The sequence below is a fragment of the Oncorhynchus keta genome, chromosome 2 (assembly GCF_023373465.1).
Source record: "Oncorhynchus keta strain PuntledgeMale-10-30-2019 chromosome 2, Oket_V2, whole genome shotgun sequence".
Lineage (NCBI taxonomy): Eukaryota > Metazoa > Chordata > Actinopteri > Salmoniformes > Salmonidae > Oncorhynchus > Oncorhynchus keta.
Window position 1 is genome coordinate 48,928,677 of NC_068422.1, and position 15,825 is coordinate 48,944,501.

At 43.0% G+C, this 15,825-nt stretch overlaps 1 protein-coding gene across 4 annotated transcripts in view; it reads left to right on the forward strand.

Annotated features, from left to right (window-relative positions):
- LOC118401746 (regulator of microtubule dynamics protein 2-like) overlaps positions 1-15,825 on the forward strand; it is a 55,898-nt gene that overhangs the window by 20,669 nt on the left and 19,404 nt on the right. For all 4 annotated transcript variants that reach the window (XM_035799328.1, XM_035799336.1, XM_035799343.2 and 1 more), the window contains exon 5: positions 6,624-6,684. In XM_035799328.1, the coding sequence (XP_035655221.1) occupies positions 6,624-6,684 (61 nt within the window). The remainder of the gene's footprint in view (positions 1-6,623; positions 6,685-15,825) is intronic.

Consider the following 15,825-nt stretch of genomic DNA (forward strand, 5'->3'; position numbering starts at 1 on the left):
TTTAAGCATATGAACAGTGCATTTGGAAAGTATTCAGACTCCTTCACTTTTTCCACATTTTGGTACGTTACAGCCTTATTCTAAAATGGATTTAAAAAATCCTCAATCTACACACAATACCCCACAATGACAAAGCAAAAACAGGATTTTAGACATTTTTGCAAATATATTTAAAAAAATAAACATCACATTTGCATAAGTGTTCAGACCCTTTACTCAGTACTTTGTTGACGCACAGTTGGCAGAGATTACAGCCTCTAATCTTGTGTATGACGCTTGACACGCCTGTATTTGGGGAGTTTCTCCCATTTCTTCTCTGCAGATCCCCTTAAGCTCTGTCAGGTTGGATGGGAAGTGTCAATGCACAGCTATTTTCAGGTCTCTCCAGAGATGTTAGATAGTGGTTCAAGTTCGGGCTCTGGCTGGGCCACTCAAGGACATTCAGAGACTTGTCCCGAAGCCACTCCTGCGTTATCTTGGCTGTGTGCTTAGGGTTGTTGTCCTGTTGGGGTGTCCTGACCGCTCTGGAGCAGGTTTTCATCAAGGATCTCTCTATACTTTGCGCCGTTCTACTTTTCTTCAATCCTGACTAGTCTCCCAGTCCCTGCCTCTGAAACACATCTCCACAGCATGATGCTGTCACCACCATGCTTCACCATAGGGATGGTATTGGCCAGGTGATGAGCGGTGTCTGGTTTCCTCAACATGTGATGCTTGGCATTCAGGCCAAAGAGTTCAATTTTGGTTTCAAAACCAGAGAATCTTGTTTCATGTTCTGAGAGTCCTTTAGGTGCCTTTTGGCAAACTCCAAGCAGGCTGTCATGTGCCTTTTACTGAGAAGTGGCTTCTGTCTGGCCACTCTACCATAAAGGCATGATTGGTGGAGTGCTGCAGAGATCGTTGTCCTTCTGGAAGGTTCTCCCATTTCCACAGAGACACTCTGGTGCTTTGTCAGAGTGACCATTGGTTCTTGGTCACCTCCCTGAACAAGGCAATTCTTCCCCGATTACTCAGTTTGGCTGGGTGGCCAGTGCTAGGATGAGTCTTGATGGTTCCAACCTTCTACCATTTAAGAATGATGGAGGCCATTGTGTTCTTGGGAACCTTCAATGCAGCAGACATTTTTTTGGTACCTTTCCCCAGATCTACCTCAACACAATCCTGTCTCGGAGCTCTACGAACAATTCCTTCGACCTCATGGCTTCGTTTCTGCTCCGACATGCACTGTCAACTGTGGGACCTTGTATAGACAGGTGTGTGCCTTTCCAAATCATGTCCAATCAATTGAATTTACCATCTCAATGATGATCAATGGAAACAGGATGCACCTGAGCTCAATTCCGAGTCTCATAGAAAAGGGTCTGAACACTTATGTAAAGGTAAAAAACAAGGTATTTTTTATTTGTAATACATTTGCAAAAATTTCTAAACTTGTTTTCGCTTCGTCATTGAGGTATTGTGTGTAGATTGATGAGGAAATGTGTTTTATTTAATCTATTTTTGAATAAGGCTGTAACGTAACAAAATTTGGAAGAGGCTTACAAATATCTGAGCATCTGAATAGATGAAAAGCTGTCTTTTAAAAAGTTTATTGTACTTCTATAGAAATAGGTCCTGCCTCTCGCTAAATAGTAGAAAGCAGATTATTCAGTCAAAGTTCCTAGACTATGGCGACATCATCTATATACAGTTGAAGTCGGAAGTTTACGTACAACTTAGGTCGGAGTCATTTAAAAGTCGTTTTTCAACCACTCCACAACTTTGTTTTTTTTTTTACTATAGTTTTAGCAAGTTGGTTAGGACATCTACTTTGTGCATGACAAGTAATTTTTCCAGCAATTGTTTACAGGCAGATTATTTCACTTATAATTCACTGTATCACAATTCCAGTGGGTCAGATGTTTACATACACGAAGTTGACTGTGCCTTTTAAACAGCTTGGAATTTTTTTTTTTAAATCATGTCATGGCTTTAGAAGCTTCTGACAGGCTAATTGACATAATTTGAGTCAATTGGAGGTGTACCTGTGGATGTATTTCAAGGCCTACCTTCAAACTCAGTGCCTCTTTGCTTGACATCATGGGAAATCAACAGAAATCAGCCAAGACCTCCAGAAAGACAATTTTAGACCACAAGTCTGGTTCATCCTTGTGAGCAATTTCCAAACGCCTGAAGGTACCACGTACATCTGTCCAAACAATAGTACGCAAGTATAAACACCATGTGACCACGCAGCCATCATACCGCTCAGGAAGGAGACACGTTCTGTCTCCTCGAGATGAACGTACTTTGGTGCGAAATGTGCAAATCAATCCCAGAACAACAGTAAAGGACCTTGTGAAGATGCTTGAGGAAACGGGTACCAAAGTATCTATATCTACAGTAAAATGAGTCCTATATCGACATAACCTGAAAGGCCGCTCAGCAAGGAAGAAGCCACTGCTCCAAAACCGCCATTAAAAAGCCAGACTGGTTTGTAACTGCACATGGGGACAAAGATTGTATTTTTTTTTTAGAACGGTTGTCTGGGCTGATGAAACAAAAATACAACTGTTTGGCCATAATGACCATCATTATGTTTGTAGGAAAATGGGGTAAGCTTGCAAGCAGAAGAACACCATCCCAACTGTGAAGCACGGGGGTGGCAGCATCATTTTGTGGGGGTGCTTTGCTGCAGGAGGGACTGGTGCACTTCACAAAATAGATCATTTTATTTCCTCATAATACCATGTGAATATATTGAAGCAACATCTCAAGGAAGGGTACCACATGAGGGAGGAGGACCATGACGGACCCTCCACCTCCAAATCGATCCCGCTCCAGAGTACAGGCCTCGGTGTAACACTCATTCCTTCGACGATAAACGCCAATCCGATCATCACCCCTGGTGAGTCAAAACCGCGACTCATCAGTGAAGAGCACTTTTTGCCAGTCCTGTCTGGTCCAGCGACGTTAGGTTTGTGCCCATAGACGATGTTGTTGCCGGTGATGTCTTGTGAGGACCTGCCTTAGAACAGGCCTACAAGCCCTCAATCCAGCCTCTCTCAGCCTATTGCGGACAGTCTGAGCACTGATGGAGGGATTGTGCGTTCCTGGTGTAACTCTGGTAGTTCTTGTTGCCATCCTGTACCAGTCCCACAGGTGTGATGTTCAGATGTACCGGTCCTGTGCAGGCGTTGTTGCATGTGGTCTGCCACTGCGAGGACGATCAGCTGTCCGTCCTGTCTCCCTGTAGCTCTGTCTTAGGTGTCTCACAGTTACAGACATTGCAAATATTGCCCTGGCCACATGCCCCCTTGCAGCATGCCTAAGGCACGTTCACACAGATGAGCAGGCACCCTGGGCATCTTTCTTTCTGTGTTTTTCAAAGTCAGTAGAAAGGCCTCTTTAGTGTCCTAAGTTTTCATAACTGTGACCTTAATTGCCTATCGTCTGTTAAGCTGTTAGTGTCTTAACAATCGTTCCACAGGTGCATGTTCATTAATTATTTATGGTTCATTGAACAAGCATGGGAAAGTGTTTAAACCCTTTGCAATGAAGATCTGTGAAGTTATTTGGATTTTTACGAATTATCTTTGAAAGACAGGGTCATGAAAAAGGGACGTTTCTTTTTGTTGATGAGTTTAGTTTTACCAATGTATCATAAAAGGTTATCTGACTTTTCTCAAAACAAACTTCATTGTGGCTAGCTACTTCTTGTCCCTCATGGTAGCCTGCACAGCCAAATAATCACTCCAGCATTGTATACCATTTCTCCCCTCTTGCTGCAGCTTTGCTGCAAAAACATATTAGAACGTTTGCAGCACATTGGTTTTCTCACCAGCGCTTATTTGGTTAACATTTTTAGTCCTCACGCACTGTTGCTGCAACGGCACTGGTCTGGTGAGCACCCTTGGAGTTCCGTCCAAGCAAAGCATGTGATTTTGTTTGACGTGTTGCGAGGCGTCACTGGGTTTCCACCCCTCTAGCTGATTTCTGCCATTGAACTTCCCCTGGCTTCTAGTGATGGGAAGTTTGGCTCTTGTTACTGACTTTTTGACTCGTTCAGTCAAAATAAATATTTTGACTAATTTCGTTAATTTTTAGTCCAGAGCACGCAGGACCCCCTACCAACGAACGATTAACTTAAAACTCAAAAGAGTCATTATTCTACAAGCCTCTTTTTCATGTTGTTCACCATGAGCAGAAAGGAACAGGCGATGTGAGAGGTTTGACTCTCACCAAAATCTGTCTAAAATAAATCCAATGCCTTTCTATGGGATTATTTTGGACCTAAACTTGTTGCCTGCTTTGATGCTTTTGGGACAACGACTCCCATTTGTTAGGGCGGAGAGGGGCTTGGTGAAGCTGTCATTTCTGACTGAGACTTGTAAAAGTATGCTTTAAACAATGTAGATTTTTTAATTGCTAGGCATACAAATCAGACTATTTATTGATACATTTGAACCGAGGTCTAGTTATGGCCGCAACCGGACTACATTGTGAACGACTCTTGGTGGAATGCATTGCTTGACTGACGTGAGGGTGATAAGCACATTCGCAAACTGCAGCAACCCAAGTGATTTGTGTTAGAGTTCGTTGAGCAAAGGCTGTGTGCATGTTTTGGTTCTACAAAGATTTCTCGATAACATAAATTAATTGCATTTGTTCTTGCGCCATACAATCAATTATCAGTTCTTCTCTATGCTGCCTGCAGCATGATCTTTTTTCCTGCGCTCATACAGTGCATTCGGGAGTTATATACACATTTTTTAAACCTGTTTTTCTCCCCAATTTCGTGGTATCCAATTGTTTTTTAGTAGCTACTATCTTGTCTCATCGCTACAACTCCCGTACGGGCTTGGGAGAGACAAAGGTTGAAAGTCATGCGTCCTCCGATACACAACCCAACCTAGCTGCACTGCTTCTTAACACAGCGCGCATCCAACCAGGAAGCCAACCCGGAAGCCACCAATGTGTCGGAGGAAACACTGTGCACCTGGAAACCTTGGTTAGCGCGCACTGCGCTCGGCCCGCCACGGGAGTCGCTGGTGCGCGATGAGACAAGGATATCCCTACCGGCCAAGCCCTCCCTAACCCGGACGACGCTAGGCCAATTGTGCATCGCCCCATGGACCTCCCGGTCGCGGCCGGTTACGACAGGGCCTGGGTGCGAACCCAGAGTCTCTGGTGGCACAGCTGGTGCTGCAGTACAGCGCCCTTAACCACTGTGCCACCCGGGAGGCCCCTATATACACATTTTTAAATACACATTTTTACTACTAAATCTACACACAATACTCCATAATGACAAAGCAAAAACAGGTTTTTAGAAACGTAAAGAATAAAATAAAAACACAAGTATTCAGACCCTTTGCTATGAGACTCAAAATTGAGCTCAGGTACATCCTGTTTCCATTGATCGTCCTTATGATGTTTCTACAACTTGATTTGGAGTCTACTTGGGGTAAATTCAATTGATTGGACATTATTTGGAAAGGCACACACCTGTCTATATAATGTGCCACAGTTGACTGCATGTCAGAGCAAAAACCAAGCCATGAGGTCGAAGGAATTGTCCGTAGAGCTCCCAGACAGGATTGTGTCGAGGCACAGATCTGGGGAAGGACACCCCCCCCCAAAAAAAATGTTTGGGGCATTTAAGGTCCCCAAGAATACAGTGGCCTCCATCATACTTAAATAGAAGACGTTTGGAACCACCAAGACCATTCTTGGAATTAGCCACCCGGCCAAACTAAGCAATCGGAGGAGAAGGGCCTTGGTCAGGGAGGTGACCAAGAGCCTGATTGTCACTCTGTTAGAGGTACATATTTCCTCTGTGGAGATGGTTGTCCTTTCGGAATGTTCTCCCATCTCTGCAGCACTCCACAAATCAGGCCTTTATGGTAAAGTGACCAGATGGAAGCCTCTCCTCAGTAAAAGGCACATGACAGCCTACTTGGAGTTTGCCAAATGATTTTTTTGACAAGATTCTCTGGTCTGATGAAACCTAGATTAAATTCTTTGTCCTGAGTGCCAAGCATCACGTCTGGAGGAACCTGGCACCATCCCTACGGTAAAGCATGGTGGTGGCAGCATCATGCTGTGGAGATTATTTTCAGCGGCATGGACTGGGAGACAAGTCGAGATCGAGGCAAAGATGAACGGAGCAAAGTACAGAGAGATACTTGATGAAAACGTTATCCAGAGTGCTCAGGACCTCAGACTTTGGCAAAGGTTCACCTTCCAACAGGACAATAACCCTAAGCACACACCCAAGACAACACAGGAGTGGCTTCGGGACAAGTCTCGGAATGTCCTTGAGTGGCCCAGCCAGAGCCCGGACTTGAACCCGATCGAACATCTCTAGAGAGACCTGAAAATAGCTGTGCAGCAATGCTCCCCTTCCAACCTGACTGAGCTTGAGAGGATCTACAGAAAAGAATGGGAGAAACTCCACAAATACAATTTTATCAATTTTAGAATATGCTCTGACGTAACAAAATGTGTAAAAAGTCTGAATACTTTCCCGAAGGCACCGTATATATGCCTATGACGTGAACAAACGTGCTTCCGGTATTGTGTATACTGAGCTCGTGTTATCCTGCAGTAGCTTTGTTCATTTCCTCATTCTCTCCCCTCAGGGAAGAAAGTTGGAGAGGAAGCCGTAAAACTGAACCCTATGTGTGCCGAAAGTCATCAGTGGTGAGTCTTTTTCACTCTAGCCATACACTACACATACATCGTCTTAAACCTATGTTCCAATCCTAGATGGGAAACTTGATTAGTTTGTAACCCTCAAGTTATGTAAATTATGGCTTGATAATATGTCAATTTATCCACTCAGATCCCAAAAGAGTGAAATGTTGTTACCTCTCCTTGCATGTCCACTCCATTGATTGCATATATTTTAGCCTCATTGTTGTTAGCATGAGTACATTTGACTCAGCCCTGTTAGTGAGTCACTCTTCCTCCAACACCCATCTATGAGCACATTGGCTGTGTAGTGTGCACTATGCACACACCCACATTTCCAGACATGTACAAGCACATTGAAGTGAACTAGGTAAACAGAGGCTAGTGTTAAAACCTATTTGAGGTGTGTGTGTGTGTGTTTTAACTATACTTGTGGGGACCTTGAAGTCCCCAGAAGATTAGTAAACTGACATTTTGTTAGTCCCCACAAGGTCAAATGCTATTTCTAGGGTGTTTAGGGTTAAGGTTAAAATTTTATTCAATATATGAATATTTATTTCAGTCTTTTACCATTCTAATTTTCGGAGTGGACATGTTGTTTGCAGAGCCACAACCTATGCTACACTTGTGAAAAACACATTTTAATTCCATTTACGAGTTTTGTAAATTTAGTCATTGTCTTTTGTTTGGAGCGCTCCTGTCAATGTTGAGTAAGGATGCCCACATAGAAGTAGGGCCTACATGCTACTAGGCCTGCGTGCAAATGTAGGCATATAAATGTGCCCATTTGTGGATCTGATAGTATTTCTGATTGGCTTCACGCACCACCACTAATAAGCTGTGGAGCTTCTTTTTTCACCACAAACAGCAAGCAAACAAAGTCTGTTTTTACATCCACTGAGAATGACAATAGTTCCTCTTTGTATTTGAAAAACCTTTCCAGCTCTCCTTTTCGATAACCACTTAGCATGAAGGGGGAAAATGTCATGCTCTTATCCAGTGGAAACATCAAAAAATGATTACTTCTTATCCCTTGCTCAAATAGCCTACAGCTGTGTCTGTCCCGGAGCTCACTGGTGCTGGAAACTCTGAGGGCCAGAATATTTTATACAATGTTCCAAGTTTGCTAGCACAGCTTTGGGCCAGACCAAAGTTAATAGTTGATACAATGTTTCAAGTTGCAGACAGGCCATGCATAGCCATAGGGCGCCACACAATTGGCCCAGCGTCGTCCGGGTTTAGCTGGGGTAGGCCGTCATTGTAGATAAGAATTTGTTCTTAACTGACTTGCCTAGTTAAATAAAATAAAAAAATGCCAATGTGATTTCTAGGATATTGTTTTATTTATTTTTTATTCTACCTGCAGGCTGCAATTGTTTTATTTGTTGGCTTTATAGGCTATTATTACATAGTTGGAAATGGCAATATAAGTTACTTTTTAGGTTTGTCACTTTTGCCAAAAGGCATGTGGGAGACTCCAAACATGTGAAAGAAGGTACTCTGGTCAAATGAAACTAAAATGTAGCTTTTTGGCCATCAAGGAAAATGCTATGTCTGGCACAAACCCAACACCTCTCATTACCCCAAGAACGCCATCCCCACAGTGAAGCATGGTGGTGGCAGCATCATGCTGTGGATGTTTTTCATCGGCAGGGACTGGTCAGAATTTAAGGAATGATGAATGGTGCTAAATACAGTGCAATTCTTGAGGGAAAACTGTTTGTCTTCCAGAGATTTAAGACTAGGATGGAGGTTCACCTTCCAGCAGGACAATGACCCTAAGCATACTGCTAAAGCAACACTCAAGTGGTTTAAGGGGAAACATTTAAATGTCTTGGAATGGCCTAGTCAAAGCCCAGACCTCAATCCAATTGAGAATCTGTGGGGTGACTTAAAGATTGCTGTACACCAGCTGAACACATCCAACTTGAAGGAGCTGGAGCAGTTTTGCCTTGAAGAATGGGCAAAAATCCCAGTGGCTAGATATGCGACGCTTATAGAGACATACCCCAAGAGACTTGCAGTTGTAATTGCGGCAAAAAGTGCATCTACAAAGTATTGACTTTGGGGGGGTGAGTAGTTATGCACACTCAAGTTTAGTTTTTTGGGGGGTCTTATTTCTTGTTTGTTTCACAATAAAAAAAATACATATTTTGCACCGTCAAAGTAGGGGGCATGTTATGTAAATCAAATGATACAACCCCCCAACAAACAAAAAAATCTATTTTAATTCCAGGTTGTAAGGCAACAAAATAGGAAAATGCCAAGGGGGTGAATACTTTCGCAAGACACTGTAGCTCCCTCATGAGTAATATGTCTTATTTCATCAAAGAGTGTGCTTAAATCATCAGACAAGCTCAATGCATATGTAGTTGATTTTATTAAAACGCATAGGGTGTGTCAATATATGGAAAAATGTCGACCAATCGATTGTTTGAAAGAACCGACGACTTTCGGTCGACCAAGATAATTTATTGTCGATCACAGCTATAGATTTATGGAAGGCTTTCCTCTCCCTTTAACAGCTGTGTGTCCCTCAAGCTTTATCCCAGATTCAAGGTTGTGTTTGTTAGGCACCAAATGGAAGAAAACAAACTGAAACACGGAGGGACCTGGACTTTTGCCCCCCCCCCCCAGTAAACACGTCCTGGTATGGGGAGAGATGGTCATGTACAGTAGGAATAGAGGAATAGAACTGTGATCAGAACCACCCTTTGAACGGCACACACCTAGGACTCGAGCAATACTATTTACGACCCACTCAACTGGTGTGTGAATCAGTCATGGATAAATTTATATCCAATGAATATCTTTAGTTAGTACAAGGCCTGAAACTTGCAATAGGACTTGCCCATGACAGATAGATGTTCAGAAGCCTCTGGTTTTGGGTGAGTGACAGAGTAGCCCTGCAGCTGTCCCTAGAACAGTGACTCATGCCTTCTTGGGCTGCAGTGTGTGGTTGGAATGTTGTCCTTACAAGCATCTAGTTTTAGAGTGCCTTGCAATCCCTGCCAGGTAAAATAGGACAAGGCCAATCATCACTCTACTGATTCAAAAGGAACCACTCAGGAAAATTCTCAGGTACTACATATTGATTTGATTTAATATTGTGTGTGTCCTCGTTATGCTGCCAAAGCACACAAGGCCATGGCAGGAGATTGTCTGTGTGAACTAATCTTGATGATAACCAACAGTGACTTCAGAAAGTATTCACACCCCTTGACTTTTTCCACATTTTGTTGTTACAGCCTGAATTACACTTTGGGTGGTGTAGCAATAACCCGGTCACTACAAAAATACAGGCTTCCATCCTAACTCAGTTGCCGCAGAGGAAGGAAACCACTCAGAGATTTCACCATGAGGCCAATGGTGACTTTAAAACAGTTATTTTAATGGCTGTGCTAGGAGAGAACTGAGGATGGATCAACATTGTAGTTACTCCACAACACTAACCTAAATGACAGAGTGAAATGAAGAAAGCCTGTACAGAATACAAATATTCCAAAACATGCATCCTGTTTGCAATAAGGCACAATAGTAAGACTGCAAAATGTGGCAAAGAAATTATGTTATGTTTGGGGCAAACTCATTGAGGACCACTCTTAATATTTTCAATCATGGTGGCTTCATCATGTTATTAGTATGCTTGTCATCGGAAAGAACTTGGGATTTTGGGGGGGATAAAAATACATGGAATAGAGCTAAGCAAAGGGCAAAATCCTAGAAAGAAACCTGGTTCAGTCTGCTTTCCAACAAACACCTTTCAGCAGGACAATTATACACTGGAGTTGTTAACCAAGATGACATTGAATGTTTCTGGGTGGCCTAGTTCCAGTTTTGACTTAAATCGGAACTTCAAAATGGCTGTTTAGCAATAATCAACAACCAACTTGACAGGGCTTGAATAATTTAAAGAATAATGTGCAAATATTGTACAATCCAGGTGTGCAAAGCTAATAGACTTATCCAGAAAGACTTACAGCTATAATCGCTGCCAAAGGTGATTCTAACATGTATTGACTCAGGAGTGTGAATACTTATGTAGATGAGATATTTCTGTATTTCATTTTCAATAAATTTGCAAATATGTCTTAGAACATGTTTTCACTTTGTCGTTATGGGGTATTGTGTGTCGATTGGTGAGACAAAAAATATAGTTAATCAATTTTGAATTCTGGCTGTAACACAAAATGTGAAGGCATACAGTGAGCTCAAAGTATTGGGACAGTGACACATTTGTTGTTTTGGCTCTGTACTCCAGCACTTTCGATTTGAAATTTATACAATAACAGTTTAAGTGCAGACTGCCAGCTTTCATTTTTGGGTATTTACATCCATATCGGTTGAACCGTTTAGAAATTGCAGCACGTTTTGTACATAGTCCAAAAGTATTGGGACAAATTCACTTATGTGTATTAAAGTAATCAAAAGTGTAGTATTTGGTCCCATATTCGTAGCACGAAATGACAATATCAAGCTTGTGACTCGACATATTTGTTGGATGCATTTGCTGTTCTTGAGGGTTATTTCCAATTTGTTTTGTGCCCAATAGAAATTAATGTTAAATAATGTATTGTGTCCTTTTGGAGTCACTTTTATTGTAAATAAAAATGTTTTAAACACTTCTACATTAATGTGGATGCTACCATGATTACGGATGATCCTGAATGCCCTACCCTAGTAAAACTGACTATCCTAGCGATCCTCGACTTCGGCGATGCCATCTACAAAATAGCTTCCAATCCTCTACTCAGCAAACTGGATGCAGTCTATCACAGTGCCATCCGTTTTGTTACCAAATCACCTTATACCACCCACCACTGCGACCTGTTTGCTCTAGTCGGCTGGCCCTCGCTACCTATTTGTCGCCAGACCCACTGGCTCCAGGTCACCTATAAGTCTATGCTAGGTAAAGCTCCGCCTTATCTCAGTTAACTGGTCACGATAACAACACCCACCTGTAGCACACGTTCCAGCAGGTATATCTCACTGATCATCCCCAAAGCACTCACCTCATTTGGCCGCCTTTCCTTCCAGTTCTCTGCTGCCAGTGACTGGAACGAATTGCAAAAATCGCTGAAGTTGGAGACTTTTATTTCCTTCACCAACTTTAAACATCAACTATCTAAGCAGCTAACCGATCGCTGCAGCTATACATAGTCCATCTGTATATAGCCCACCCAATCTACCTACCTCATCACCATACTGTTTTTATTTTATTTACTTTTCTGCTCTTTTGCACACCAGTATCTCTACTTGCACATCATCATCTGCTCATTTATCACTCCAGTGTTAATCTGCTAAATTGTAAATATTCGCTCCTATGGCCTATTTATTGCCTACCTCCTCATGCCTTTTGCACACGCTGTATATATACTTTCTTTTTTCTACTGTGTCATTTACTTGTTTATTGTGTTATTGTCTTGTTTGTTTACTCCATGTGTAACTCTGTGTTGTTGTCTGTGTCACACTGCTTTGCTTTATCTTGGCCAGGTCGCAGTTGCAAATGAGAACTTGTTCTCAACTGGCCTACCTGGTTAAATAAAGGTGAAATAAAAAATGAATTGTGAATAATGATGAGTGAGAAAGATAGACGCATAAATATCATAACCCCCAAAAATGCTAACCTACTCTGTTATTGTAATGGTGAGAGGTTAACATGTCTTGGAGGTATGATATTTGTGCGTCTGAATCAACTCGAACATAAGAAGAATTGTGTATTAAATAACTGGGAAATATTTTTGCAAACCTATTTTCAGGCAACAATATACCATCTGTGTTTGATGATGAAATTACCCAACATAAAGAATGGGTTGAAAATTGAGAGGTATAGGGCTCGATACACCCCAAACTCATTCCTGAATGCTGTTGATAAAGCAAAAACGACAAAAGCAACAGGAATGGAGGAGCTGTTTGAAAATGGTATCGTCCCTTCAACTTGGTACATGTCTATCATTAAACCAATCCCAAAGTCATCAAAGAATGATCCACAGGTTCCATTAAATTAGAGGTGTCAGCCTTATTAGCAGTCTACAAGTTATTCTCTTGTATCTTAAACAACAGGTTGACTCAGGTTTACTTGAAGATGAGCAGAACAGGTTTCGTAAAAACAGGGCTTGTATAGATCACATTTACATTACACTGTGATTAGAGCCAGACGACAATAATGTAAACAAACCTACATGGCTTGGTTTTTGCTCCGACATACACTGTCAGCTGTGGGACCTTATATAGACAGGTATGTGCCTTTCCAAATCATGTCCAATCAATTTAATTTACGACAGGTGGACTCTAATCAAGTTGTAGAAACATCTCAAGGATGATCAATGGAAACAGGATGCACCTGAGCTCAATTTCGAGTCTCATAGCAAATGCTCTGAATATTTATGTTAATAAGGTATGTGGGGTTTTTTGTGTTAACATTTCTAAAAACTGTTTTTTGCTTTGTCATTATAGGGTGTTGTGTGTAGATTGAGAAATGTTTCAAATGTAATCCATTTATAATAAGGCATTAACTTAACAAAATGTGGAAAAGGGGAAGGGGTCTGAATACTTTCTGAATGTACTGTGTATAAATAAAAGTATGTGGACACCCCTTCAAATTAGTGGATTTGTCTATTTCAGCCACGCCGTTGACTGACAGGTGTGTAAAATCGAGCACACAGCCATGTAATCTCCAGAGACAAACATTGGCAGTAAAATGGCATTACTGATGAGCCTTGTGATTTTCACCTTGGCACCTTCATAGGAAGCCATCTTTTCAAAACAAGTCTATTTCTGCCTTGCTAGAACTGCCCACGTCAACTGTAAGTGCTGTTATTGTAAAGTGGAAACGTCTAGGATCATGGATCATGGATCATCACTGGAGGCTTCGTGCCATGGATCATCACTGGAGGCTTCGTGCCATGGATCATCACTGGAGGCTTCGTGCCATGGATCATCACTGGAGGCTTCGGGCCATAGATCATCACTGGAGGCTTCGTACGTGGAGCTGGAACAGGTCTCACCGGACTGAGGAGACGTACTGGAAGCCTGGTGCGTGGAGCTGCCACAACGCGTCCTGGCTGGATACCCACTAGCTCGGTGAGTGTGGAGAGCTGGCACAGGACGCACTGGGCTATGTAGGCACACTAGAGGCATAGTGCGTAGAGCCGGCGCAGGATATACTGGGCCGTGGAGGCGCACTGGAGGTCTGGAGCGTAGAGCTGGCACAACGCGTCCTGGCTGAGTAGCCCTGTAGCACTGGGTTGTGCTGGCGAACTGGTGATACCGTGCGTTGCGCTGGCGCAGGATATCCTGGGCCGAGGAGACGCACTGGAGACCATGACCGCTGAGCCGGCACCATCCGTCCTGGCTGGATGCCCATTCTAGCACGGCAAATGCGGGGAGCTGGAACAGAGCGCACCGGGCTGTGAATGTGCACTGAAGACACTGTGCACGTCACCGCATAACACGGTGCCTGACCGGTCACACGCTCCCCACGGTAAGCACGGGGAGTTAGCTCAGGTCTAAACCCTGACTCCGCCAATCTCCCTGTGTGGGCTGCCTCTCGTGCTTGCGTCGAGGTTGATCAAACTCCTCGTATCGTCGCCGCTCCGCTCTCCCTGCCTCCATCTGCCCCCTTGGACGGCGATACTCTCCGGCCCTTGTCCAGGGTCCTTCTCCATCCAGGATTTCTTCCCATGTCCACTCCTGGCCACGCTGCTTGGTCCGTTTTTGGTGGGATCTTCTGTAACAACTCTCGTTGGTGGTAGGAAGAGTGGACCAAAGTGCAGCGTGGAAAGTGTTCATGATTCTTTTATTTCAAAAAACACTCAAACAAAATTACAAACGTGAAAACGAAAGCGCACAGTTCTGTCAGACAGAAACACTAAACAGAAAACAAGACCCACAAAACCCAAAAGGAAAATTAAAACTTACATATGATCCCCAATCAGCGACAACGATAGACAGCTGCCTCTGATTGGGAACCACACTCGGCCAAAAACAAAGAAATAGCAAACAGACTTTCCCACCCGAGTCACACCCTGACCTAACCAAACAGAGAATAATAAGGATCTCTAAGGTCAGGGCGTGACATTTTGCTTCCATCTTTGTGGCAACAGTTTGGGGAAGGCCCTTTCCTGTTTCAGCATGACAATGCCTCTGTGCACAGAGCGAGGTCCATACAGAGATGGTTTGTTGAGGTCGGTGTGGAACGTGACTGGCCTGCACAGAGCCCTGACCTCAACTCCATCAATCACCATTGGGATGAATTGGAACACCTAATTGCCCAACATCAGTGCCCGACCTCACTAAAGCTCTTTTGGCTGAATGGTAGCAAACCCCCACAGCAATGTTCCAACATCTAGTGGAAAGCAATGCCTGAAGAGTGGAGGCTGTTAGAGCAGCAAATGGGGGGGACCAACTACCTATTAATGCCCATGATTTTGGAATGAAATGTTTGACAAGAAGGTGTCGACATACTTTTGGTCATGCAGTGTATGTACGTACAGTCCCTCAGTCAAGTATTGAATTTCAAGCACAGATTAAACTACAGTACAAAGACTAGGGAGTTTTTTGAAGTAACAGATCAGACATTTAATCTCTTTAAGCATGGTCAAGTTTAAAACAGCTACAGAGTTCAATAGCTGTGATGGGAGAAAACTGAGGATGGATCATCACATCACTCTGTAGCTGTTTTAAACTTGACCATGCTTAAAGAGATTAAATGTCTGATCTGTTACTTCAAAAAACTCCCTAGTCTTTGTACTGTAGTTTAATCTGTGCTTGAAATTCAATACTTGACTGAGGGGGACTTTACGTACAACAACATTGTAGTGACTCTACAATTATGAACGAAATGACAGAGTGAAAAGAATACATAATACACAATGTGCAACAAGGCACTAAAGGAATGACCCTAAGCACACAGCCAAGATAATGCAGGAGTGGCTTCGGGACAAGTCTCTGAATGTCCTTGAGTCTGGACTTGAACCCGATCGAACATCTCCGGAGAAACATGAAAATAGCTGTGCAGTGGTACTTCCCATCCAACCTGACAGAGCTTGAGAGGATCTTCAAAGAAGAATGGGAGAAACTACCCAAATACAGGTGTGCTAAGCTTGCAGCGTCATACTGAAGAAGACTCAAAGGTGCTTCAACAAAGTA